Source organism: Penaeus monodon, chromosome 4 (assembly GCF_015228065.2).
Source record: "Penaeus monodon isolate SGIC_2016 chromosome 4, NSTDA_Pmon_1, whole genome shotgun sequence".
NCBI lineage: Eukaryota > Metazoa > Arthropoda > Malacostraca > Decapoda > Penaeidae > Penaeus > Penaeus monodon.
In genome coordinates, this window is record NC_051389.1 from 2,091,507 (window position 1) to 2,103,764 (window position 12,258).

At 42.5% G+C, this 12,258-nt stretch overlaps 1 protein-coding gene across 1 annotated transcript in view; it reads left to right on the forward strand.

Annotated features, from left to right (window-relative positions):
• The window catches only part of LOC119568171, a 10,332-nt gene extending 2,113 nt beyond the window's left edge, over positions 1-8,219 (forward strand). Inside the window, exons 3-8 of the mRNA XM_037916592.1 lie at positions 1,105-1,212; positions 2,577-2,740; positions 3,021-3,138; positions 3,445-3,591; positions 7,584-7,727; positions 7,993-8,219. Of these exons, the coding sequence (XP_037772520.1) occupies positions 1,109-1,212; positions 2,577-2,740; positions 3,021-3,138; positions 3,445-3,591; positions 7,584-7,727; positions 7,993-8,047 (732 nt within the window). The 5' untranslated portion in view covers positions 1,105-1,108 and the 3' untranslated portion in view covers positions 8,048-8,219. The remainder of the gene's footprint in view (positions 1-1,104; positions 1,213-2,576; positions 2,741-3,020; positions 3,139-3,444; positions 3,592-7,583; positions 7,728-7,992) is intronic.
• The last annotated feature ends 4,039 nt before the right edge of the window (positions 8,220-12,258 follow it).

Below are 12,258 nucleotides of genomic sequence, written 5' to 3' on the forward strand. Positions count from 1 at the left end.
TCCTCTTTTCTCTCTCTCTCTCTCTCTCTCTCTCTCCCCTCCTCTCTCTCTCTTTCCCCTTTCTCCTCTCTCTCTCTCTTCCTCGCTCTCTCTCTCTCTCTCTCCTCTCTCTCTCTCTCTCTCTCTCTCTCTCTTCTCTCTCTCTCTCTCTCTCTCTCTCTCCCCTCTCTCTCTCTCTCTCTCCTTTTCTCTCTCTCTCTCCTCTCGAGAGAGAGAGAGAGAGAGAGAGAGAGAGAGAGAGAGAGAGAGAGAGATTATAATTACCTTGCCTCGCTATTCCACACGGTTTCGTCGATTTTTCATAAAAGTTTGTACAAAGGGTAACAATGCCTACTTTAAAGGGTAAAATGATCAGTACCGCATATGTTTTAATTGATCGCTGTCATGAGCAAGCACGTAGGCAGTGGGTGTTGTGATGATTAAAAGGAGGCGTCTTTCACGGTATTATGTATTTTATATATATTTTTTCTTTTTCGAGGCAACGGTAAGTGAGGTATTTTATGTGTTCCATTTATCCAGGTAACGGTATCTGAAGCATGTGGCTATGCAAGTTCAGTCTGATAACTGGACTAGAAGGACGAAAAAACAAAAAATCAATTAAACAAGACTAACGCTAAAAACAAAAACAGACAAACATATATATGAATGTATATGTATAAATATATATGCATATATATTTATATATATATATATATATATATATATATATATATATATGTATATATATATATATATAATATATATATATATATATATATATATATATACATATACAACACACACACACACACACACACACACACACACACACACACACACACACACACACACATATGTGTATGTGTATATATATAAATATATATATATATATACACATTGCCGACTTTTATATGTATCTATATGTATATATATGTATGTATATGTATATATATATATACACATATATATATAATATATATATATATATATATATTATACATATACATACACATATATATTTATATCTGTGTGTGTGTGTGTGTGTGTACACACACATACATAAATACACTTACACGACATCCTATTCCCCACTTTTATTCATTTTTCCATCCCTTTCGTCGGCAGCAAAATGGAGTATAAATCGTGCTGTTTTGTGGCGCCGCTGCTGATCCTGGCGACGGCGCTCGACCTGGCCGCTGGCGGAGGCCGGATGCCACGCGCCGCCAACAGCACGTGAGTTCGAGCCTGGGAGGGGGAGGGAGGAGGGGGAGGGGGAGGGAGGGAGGGAGAGAGAGGGAGGGAGAGGGAGAGAGAGGGAGGGAGAGGGAGAGGGAGGAAGGGGGGGAGAGGAGAGAGGGAGGGAGAGGGAGAGAGGGAGGGAGAGGGAGGAGGGAGGGAGGGAGAGGGAGGGAGGGAGGGGGAGGGAAATAGGGAAGGAGAGAGGGAGGAAAAGAGGAAAGAGGAGGAGGGAAAGAGGGAAGGAGAGAGGGAGAGGGAAAAAAAGAGGAAGGAGAGAGGAAGGAAAAAGGAGGGAGAGAGAGGGAGAGAGAAGGAGAAAGGAGAGGAAGAGAAGGAGGAAGAAGGAGGGAGGGAGGGAGGAAATATAGAAGATTATGTTTAGTTTATATTGCCGTGTAACGTATCACCTATGTAAAAGAGTGAGTTTCTCTGTACGATTTGTAGAGCACAATATTTTATTTTGTCTCTGTAGTCACACGTCTGAGGCCGCGGTGGCCGAGTGGTTAGAGCGTCGGACTCAAGACTGTCACGACGGCAGTCGGAGTTCGAGGGTTCGAGTTGCCGGTCGGCGCGTTGTTCCATTGGGCAAGGAACTTCACTTCGATTGCCTACCTAGCCACTGGGTGGGCAAGCCAGCCCAAGTCAGTGCTGGTCCCAAGCCCGGATAAAATAGAGAGAATGATTACCTAAAAGGTAACACCGGCACTCTCCGTGGAAAGGAACTGGGGACCTTACCACGTACTCACTCCAAGAGCATCACAACATGAAAACTACAATTAAGTATCACGTCTAGCAGCAGCACTCTCGGGCAGAGCCTGGCGTGTGGGGCAGAGGGCCATGAAGACCTCCCTTTTATCTTTGTCAGAGCTGATCACCAATGAACCTATTTTAGTTTTCATCGGTGTATTCTTCTCCCTCAAGCATCGTAGAGAAACACCAAACAAAGATATATACGAACATGACACAGTGAATATACGAACAGGAAGGAGAAAGGGAGGGAGGGAGAGAGGGAGGAAGAGAGGGAGGGAAGAAGAGAGGGAGGGAGGAAGAGGGAGAGGGAGAGAGGGAGAGAGGAAGAGAGGGAGAGAGGAAGAGAGGGAGAGAGGGAGGGAGGGAGAGAGGGAGGGAGGAAGAGGGAGAGAGAGGGAGGGAGGAAGAGGGAGAAAGAGGGAGGGAGGGAGGATGAAAGAGAGAGAGAGAGAGAGAGAGAGAGAGAGAGAGAGAGAGAGAGAGAGAGAGAGAGAGAGAGAGAGAGAGACTAACAAACAGCCACACACACCATACTAGCAAAACAGCCTTCCCTCAACCCTCGCCGTAATCTGACCGCCTGTCTCCCCACGCCGCCCTCGGCCCCACAGCGCCCACTCTCGGCCCAAGCGACTAATCTACTTCAACTCCGTGCGGCGCCTGAGATTCCCGCCCACGAGCTCGCTGATTTTCACGCCCACCCTCAGCCTCCCCGCCGGCAGGAACCTCCCTACAGGCTACGGAGCTTCGATGACCATCTCGATTCCTTTCAGAAGTAAGATTTGATACAGATTTTTTTTCTTTATTGTGTGTTTTTTGCTGTTGTTGTTTCGGTTTAATATTATTGTTGTTTTTGTTTCTTCTTTGTTGTTTTTGAGTAAGGGTATATCAGCATTGATTAAATATAAATTCACGCCTTGAAACATTTTCCCTGTCATCAAAATGCACACTAAAAATGCTTACAAAATCGCCTTTGCATCAGATTTCTTCTCCGGCGTCCCAACTCCCTTTGGTTCCCTGGAAAACATGATTTCCTTTCTCTTCCCTCGCGCTAGTTAACTTCGATGACCTCGGTTTGACCTCTGAGGATAATCCTTGGGGATTCAGGTCGTTCAGGAAGAAGAGGGATGCTTCCGCCCCTCTCTCGGGCATCAACTGGGCAGGAGGCGACAGGTAAGCAAAAAGATTCAGTCAGTCTTGCAGAAACAGTATGCGGTGCGAATTTATTTTAGTTATCGGTCGATTACTATTTCTCCGTTTTCTTATTCATCTTAAATTCTTATTTTTTACTTTCATATTCAATTTAAGTTATTGTTCGATTATTAATTCTTCTAGTTTTACCCACGTATTCTTGTTAATCATCGATCAATTATTAACCTTCCATTGCCTCATCAATCCTATATTTTATTTTTTCTCTTTCCTCCTACTACGTTTTTTATTTATTTATTTATTTTTCTACATTTCTTTCTTCATTCACAGGGAAATGCTGTACCAGGTCATGGAAGACACTTTGTCCAACATGGGCATGAACGGAAGCGCCTGCCTCCTGAGGGCCACTTGCGAGATGTTTCAGTTTCCCTTCGAGAAGCATGGCTTCTTCGGGGAGCTTCTCGAGCTCTTTTTCAGGTTGGTTCAGGAAGGTCAATTGGAGTCTTTTTCAGGTTGGTTCAGGAAGGTCAATTGGAGTCTTTTTCAGGTTGGTTCAGGAAGGTCAATTGGAGTCTTTTTCAGGTTGGTTTCAGGAAGGTCAATTGGAGTCTTTTTCAGGTTGGTTCAGGAAGGTCAATTGGAGTCTTTTTCAGGTTGGTTCAGGAAGGTCAATTGGAGTCTTTTTCAGGTTGGTTCAGGAAGGTCAATTGGAGTCTTTTTCAGGTTGGTTCAGGAAGGTCAATTGGAGTCTTTCTCAGGTTGGTTCAGGAAGGTCAATTGAAGTATTTTTCAGGTTGGTTCAACGAGGTCGGTCGGAGTCTTTTTCACGTTGGTTCAGGAAGGTCAATTGAAGTATTTTTCAGGTTGTTCAAGGTACTGTCCCGAGCGAAGCCTACCTAGCTCCACCCATTTGATTATAAAAAGATTACGGTTTTAGATAACTAACTGATTATTTATTTATTTATTTATCTATTTTTTTTTTGGCATGTTATAGAGTATATAATTGTGCTTCGTCTCATATATACTTTTACCGGGGCATCCCCATAGGGAGGGTGTAAGCCCCCCAAAAGTCGAAAACATCTTCTTTTGGACGTTGTATAGTACCGTCCACAGGTTGTATCTGTTCCCTAAATTACCGAAGAAATATTCTTCAGTTTGATTGGCAGACTTTTGAATTTGTTAACCTTTTTCGACTGCCTGGCATAGTGAACTATATTTGGTCAATTCCGTCATCTATAATGAACCTTTTTTTTTGGAAATTCACACTGAACCGAAAGAAAGAATAACAGAGGCGCTCGGGATTTACGACCGCTGGTAAGGATAAGTCCGATATGCGAAGCTTAGCCTCGCCCGGGCTATGAGGGGAGCCCGGCCTGTGTCGACTAATGCCGACTCGCTCACGTGTGTCAGCTGGTGCTGACTCGGCTGAACCTAGTCCTTACCCGCCGTGGTGCCCAGCCACAGCAGTAACCTCCGGGCGACAATTGCAACTTCTCGCCCGGGCGGGGCGCGAACCGCCGACCCCCCGGATGAGAGGCCGACACGTTACCAGTGTACTGGCCCGGAGGCTACGACCGCTGGACGGTGCGGCGGTTTATGTAGACAAAGTACTGAACACATGACCTTGAAACTTGGACACATTCCAAAGTTGGTTATTTCTACTTTTTTTTTCTTTTGCTAAATCTAATGATATTATATATAAAAAAGCAAAATTGAGATGAGATTTTTACCAAGATATATTCAATTCAATAGGGATCATACTTTGTAAAGGTATGCATTTTTTTCTTCGTTTTTCGGATATGAAAATAGAGATTCCTGTCTGAAACGTTAAATAAATGTATTGAATAATAGAGATGACTAATCTAAACCAGAAATTACTAATAATATTTATATTTTATTTTATTTATTTATCTATTTTTAATCCATTTGTGAAGAAACTGTGGATGGTAATTTTTTAATTTGTTATATGAGTATGATCTTAGCATGAATGCAACATATCGGTTCAATTTTGAGGATTATAGAAGCGAGAATTTCCAAGGCTGTTCAATTTTTCCCAAGCTCCAAAAAGGGGGGGGAGGGATGGGGGAGCAGGTCACTGGGTGGTTTTAGTTTTCGAGAAGGTTGATATGTACGTAAACACACGGACACAAGATTAACCATTTCAATCATCCTCATTTAATAGGACTAAACTCATTTTTACGTATTAGAAAACACTAGTTACCCCCAGCTTTATAAGAAAAAAATGTCTGTTGGGCATGGTAAACCAAGTATCATGTCGTTCAGTCATTTGAGCGCATTATCTTTGCAGTTAAGTGAACAAATAATCGGACGCATGTCTGGTACCCGAGGCCAATGGTAGCGTCCACAGGCTGCATTTACTACTGGAAACGCATGAAAAGATGCAGTAGCTGTATTGACTCCTTACGAAGCGAAGGCATGAGACTGATTTAAAAATTCCATATAGTTTTATTTCAGAGCGGGTTTCATTGTGAACTATCATTTTCAACATAAAAATAAAACAATATTTCGCTTATTTTTCCAAAGTAAAAAAAAAATCCAACCATGAGATGGTTTTCGTACTGAAGTGCTCTTTACAGCGGAAACGATCAGTTTCAAATCTAAACAAAATTTCCGACGATGATCGGTAGAGCGAATTCAAACCGAAATATTATCATCTTTATTTGTACTTTTATTTTTTAACATTAATACTTCATACTCGGTAAACATATAGACACTTGCATAAGTTATAGTATATCACCAGGTAGTTTCGATGGAATACACATTTCATGTAACAATGTACACAAAACTTGCAGTTTTGAAGAAAAATCTCACAAAATATTTCTTCATAAATCATTGTGATTTTATTTTTTTCTGAAATTGGTATAAAAGTGTCCTTTGGACATTCACGATGTCATTAACAAATGCCATATGCAAGATTGCAACAAGCAATAGTCCATACAGGTGTACCTGGTGCTAATTACCTGCGTCCATAGTTTACCTTTTGCCCTTGCGCCTCCCAATAAATAACCTAGTTTTGTCTCAGACAGTTGTTTAGTAGTTTCCTCATTTGTGTATAACATAGACTAGCTGTCCCCTCCCCACCATTTTCGAGGGTCCCCTTCAAGAGGGTCGGCCGGATTCCTATTTATGTTGGTTCAAGAAGTCCGGATCCTTTTTCTGGTTGGTTCAACGACGTCGGCAGAAGTCTTATTCAGGTTGCTTCAGAAGGTCGGCCGGACTCGTTTTCATGTTGCTTCAAGGTCGGTCGGAGTCTTTTTGAGTCGCGCAGACTCCGCGAAGCTTCGGTCGGATTTTTCATTTCATTAGGTCATGGCCAATGAGGATGTTGATGTGAAGCGTGTGTGTGTGAGCATATATGCATGTGTAAATTCCTTGCAGCACACAGGTTGTAAGAGGCTGTAGAGTTTCAGTACAGTGGCTATGACTGGTTGGGTAGTGATAGTAGTTGCACGGCTTGACTCTTTCATTGTTAGAAGAGCACAGCGCAGTAATTGAAGACGATGTGGTGTCTTGGAGGTGAGCGTGATGTGTCGTGTCCGGCCAGGCAGCCCTGGGGGTCCGGAGGCTGGTGGAGACCTGGGTTCGGTGACTTCTTGAGGCGAACTGAAGGGTCAGACGAGGTCAGCTATAATCATCTTCTAGGCGCCGCTTAGGAGATGGTTCCAAATTGACATAGGGCCACGTATTAAACACCCACGTGGTCTTCTGGTCTAATGGCTTACACAAATCGTGCTTATGTACATGCCATACTAGTGCAAGTAAGTATAGAAATTACAGATTGGTGAATAGAATAAGTGTTTGAGTGAATTAATTAATAAGCACACACGTCTACATGTATACACACACACACACACACACACACACACACACACACACACACACACACACACACACACATATATATATATATATATATATATATATATATATATATATATATATATATATATATATATTGAATGGAAAAACGCTCTTTCGTGCTGATACTGTGGAAGAAAAACCCACTATACAAAAACTAGATTTATTGAAAATGAGACTACAGTTTCGAAATCCACCTGGATTCCATATTCAGTTTTTGTATTGTGGGTTTTTCTTATATATATATATATATATATATATATATATATATATATATATATATATATATATATATATATATATATATGTATATAATGTGTGTGTGTGTGTGTGTGTGTGTGTGTGTGTGTGTGTGTGTGTGTGTGTGTGTGTGTGTGTGTGTGTGTGTGTGTGTGTGTGTGTGCCTATACAAACACACACACACACACACTACACACACATATATATATACGCATAGATACATATGCATCGCGTATGCATCTAACCCAACACTATCTCGACCTCTCCCAGAACCGCAAAACCCAAAAACAAAACAGACAAACAAACCAGAGCCCCAAGAGATCCAGACTGACCCCCCCTCCCTCCCACAGCGCCAGCCGGTCCCCCCACGCCGAGAAGCGCCTGCCGGAGTACACGCGGGCGGAGAGGGTCGGGCGCGCGTCAGGAGACTGCTTCGAGTACCAAGCCCACTGCCCTCTCTCCCTCTTCACGAACCCCGGCCAGACCATGTGGATGTAAGTGGGGGAGGGAGGGAGAGGGAGAGGGAGAAGGAGTGGGAGGAGAGGGAGAAGGAGAAGGAGAGGGAGGGAGGTAGGGAGAGAGGGAGGGAGAGAGAGAGAGAGAGAGGTGTAAACAGACACTTTTATTGCTGCATATGTGTTAGTGATATGTAGAAAGAAACAAAATCTTAGCACATTAAGTAAATACACACTTTAATGATGTATACAATATATTAATGATGCTTATATAGAATGAAAAAATCTTTTATCTCTTCCACAGCAACATCAACCCAAAAGAAGCAAGTTTTTACGAGGAAACAAGCAGCTGTCACTGAGGCAGCGCTGACGGAGGCTGGTGACGCAGCAGTAAATCCTGTGGGAAATGAATTTATTGCAGGGCATTTTGCGAAACATTATGTGTGATATTTCCAATTCCTTTTTCGTTCCTGCACCCGCGAGGAAAAGGAATAAGTGATTTAAACCCGTTTTGATAAAGTAGTACATTTCTCTCTTCCTTTCTTAAACAGTAAAAAAAAAAAAAAAGCAAAAAAGCAAAAACAAAAACAAAAACACAAAAGAATAAATAATAATAAAAAAACTATAATGTTAATAAAATAAATGCATCATAATATATTGCCAGATGAATGACATTCATTCCCGATGCTTTTTCCCTGAAAAAAAAAGTTTACGATATATTTGATCTTCTTTTGTTAGTATTTTTTTTTCTTGTTAATTGAAAACTATAAAATAAAGAGGGAAAAATAAATGCTTTCGAAATTCTATTTTTTTCTTTTTTTTTGGAAATCTGACTAAGGAATCATGGAATGAAAGTTTGCTAATTAAGCTTGAATTTGATTATCGATGAGCGTAAAACAAGGCTTGAGAGAGAGAGAAAGAGGGAAGGAAAGAGGGAGAGAGAGAAAGAAAAAGGGAGGGAAGGAAAGAGAGGAGAGAGAGAGAGAGAGAGAGAGAGAGAGAGAGGGGAGAGAGAGAGAGGAGAGAGAGAGAGAGAGAGAGAAGAGAAGAAGAGAAAAGGAGAGAGAGAGAGAGAGAGAGAGAGAGAGAGAGAGAGAAAGAGAAAGAAAGAAATCGAGAGAAAGAGAAATAGAACCAAAGAAATAGAACAAGAGGAGAAAAGAAGCACAAAAAAATAAATAAATAAAAAAAAAACTAAATGAAAACAGACAAACCACTCCCTGCTCCTCCCCCCCCCCAAAAAAAAAAAAAAAAAAAAAAAAAAAATCCAGCCTATTGAAAACGAAGAGAGGAGAGAAATCGCCAAGGAGCAGAACTTGCAACAGCAGAGACCTACACCGGCCTGCGACGCGATAGAAGGTCAGAAGATTCCCGTCGACAGCCTGTAAAAGTGATTTATGGCCGCCATAACTCTGCGGGAATGGTCCGCCACCTTTCACCAGCCGCCGGGGCCCTTTCGCGTCGCGTGGCGATGAAATCGGCGACGATTAGCTGCTCGCGGGAGAGGGGGGCGGGGGGATGGCGGGGCGGGAGAGGGGGGCGGGGCGGGAGGGGGGGCGGGGGGATGGCGGGGCGGGAGAGGGGGGCGGGGGGATGGCGGGGCGGTGTAGTGAACGACTTGGTCCCATCTAGTCGTCTCACTTCAGGAGGTATCCCTTTTGAAACATCTCTCACCTCCAACTCTCCCACAGGCTAAAACATTACCAGGCAACTGGAAAAGGGCGAACTTGGTGTGGCAACACTCTCCTGGTGGAGTCGCCGCGTGGCGACGTTTTGCCCTGCAACGTAGCTAAGAAAAACGGAAGCCGCGGTTTTACGTTGCCTGAACCTGCATTATACCTCCCTCCAGTATGGCAACCGAAATCGCGATCGCCATCCCTCCATGAAGCTCGAGGCGCAAGGTTTTATCTCGCCAGTGAGGAGGATGCGCGAAACGGGGGTTCCCACGGACCGTTTTTTTTTTTTATTTTATTTGTATTTCTTTTTAATAAATATATAAAGTGTTTGTATTTGGATGGCACCAGTCTCTCTCAACCACAAGACTATGATATAGAGAATTTTATTTTTTTTTAAACATTTTTAAAAACCTTTATCTTAGGGATTTAGTTTTTAATACCCCAGTTTATCATTTTAATTTCAAAGATTTTTATAAAAACTTTACTTTTATATCTACTTTTATTTATTGAATTACTGTATTTATTGAGTCACTGAAGTTTAAGCACCACTTTCCCCAATGGTTCTTCTAAGATCAGTTATTTATTTATTTTTACGTATTGCTGATTTTAGATATTTTATCATACAAAGGATCTTATTTTTATTTTTAGCTTAATTTTAGTTATTTTACTGATCAAAGAACACAAGAAAAAACCAGTGCCCAGGTTTTCGCGCCTGAAAGACAATGTGGGCAGCGAGAAAGCAGGCCAAACGGGATTCAGGGATTGGTCGTGAGACTGGTTAGACTGCTCAGGGATCCCCGGAATGGGCCCCCCTAAAAGACAGCTAAGTGGTTGTGGAGTTTGATTTATATATAGGTTGTGAGAGCCCAATTTGACCGAATATTTTTCGGAGAGTGACCACGTGATCTGGTGATTTCTTTATTTATTATTTTAGTGTTTTTGTATGTGCTTTTGTTTTATTGCGCTTACTGCTTTATTGGTTTTACTGTTTTTTTGTGTTTTAGTGCAATGAAAGTTTTACTGTTTTAAGTGTTTTTGCCATACTATTTTAATAAATGTTTTATTATTCGCGCCATTTCCCTCGCATACCTATGTAAAGGAAAAGGATTGAACAGTTCAGTGACTGAAACCGCTCTTGGTAATCGCTACTTCCCTTGCGTATACGCACACGCCTCTCCTCGGCTCTTTTCACGCTTACCGACCTTTATACTCCCGCACCCAATACGTACTCTACACACACACACACATACACTCGCATACACAATCTATCGCCCCTTTTCCCCATCCTTCTACACTATTCCCCTTCCTACAAACAACATAAACGTTCCCATACGTAAATTAAATGGGGGGTGGCAGTGACGCTATTTTTTCACATTTTTGCGGGATATAACTGTATTCAATTCACGACAACGTCCATTTTGGTCCCGAGCGGGGGGAACGAACTAAAGTAGCTTGTTATTTGATGCGGTTTAAGAGTGATCATGCTTAACGTCAGTAGAGTAACGAGCGTAACGGCAGGTTAGCAAGCCCCGGGTGAGTAAAGGTCTATCATAGTGTTAAACAATACGGGTAGAAATAACAAGTAGTCGATAACCGAAACAGTTGTGGTGATTCCATTTTGGTATTTACCTTTTTAAGTTTCGTTGTTTCTTGCTTAACAAGTTTTTTTAAAAAGGTATCATGAAAAAGCGTAGTAGGCGCGTGCTTGAAGAGCAAGTAATCCCGGTACATCAACAGCGAGTTCACCGCGATCTGCAGAAGTATCACGTGACATGTCAATGCAGTTGCGAGAAAATATAACCTCTCCATGTATGAGGAATTGAGCCAGAGATGCCAACAACTAAGTGATCAGCTCACGGCCATGCAAGAGCGATATGCTACCATTAGCAGAAAGCTATGGGGGCTCGTAACAGTGGGGGTAATGGTAACATTAATATTAACAGTAATAGTAATAGTAACAGAAACAGTACCAGTAATAGCAACGGTAATCCATTTTAATGCGGCAAATTTTTAAATTTCATCTTCCGTGGAGTATGTGATCTACAAAGAGCCTGTTCCACTTTAAAGGCTGAAACTCCTGCTTCGCAACCTCTAAAACGAAATCAGGAGGTAGAAATCCTGGCTCAGACAATAAAAAATGGGACGCACCCCCGTACAGACGACGCGTACATTAGAGCCGCCAGGAGTTCTTGCCGTGGTACAGCCGATCTTTAAGTGAACTCGCCGATTTTTGAGGGGATAGTATCGTGGGTAGAATTCAAGGAAAAGATTGGGATCAAATTCAGGGAACGTGCTCGTCAACAGATTTTTTTAATCATCTGAGCGAATATAATTTAGCTCCAGGACAAGCGCCAGTTGTTTCTTTGTAGCAATAGAGTCCGTTGTCTATAAAGGGGGTCAGAGATTACCCGAGGTCAGTGGGAAATGCCAGACGAATTAATTCGTAGGGTTTTCTTAAAGGTTTGCACAGTGGCTGAGGGAAGCTCTCGCGTTAAAAGAGGAAGATTCGCTTCAGATTCTGGTGGATGCTGCGCAGCGATGCTGGAGCATTCGCATGAGTAATGCTAAATGTCCCGGGAGAGGCAGGCAAAACCAAATGAAACATACGTGTGCGGAAATCTCCATCTATGTACTGCTCTTTTCATAATTCCCGTACCACAGTGATGAAGATTGCAGGGGGGGGCAGAATGTGCCCAGTTCATCCAATTCACTTAGGTGTTATACTGTAAAGAGGAGGTCACATTTCTCGTAACTGCCCTTTTCCTCCGCCCGCGGGGGGGCGCCCTTTCCCAGCTTCCCGCGCGGGAATTCGGGGGGAATCAAAAAAGGTTGGATCGGTAAAGGATTCGAAGGTTACACCAATTAATGATCGGATAAAGGGGGGAAAAACTCTT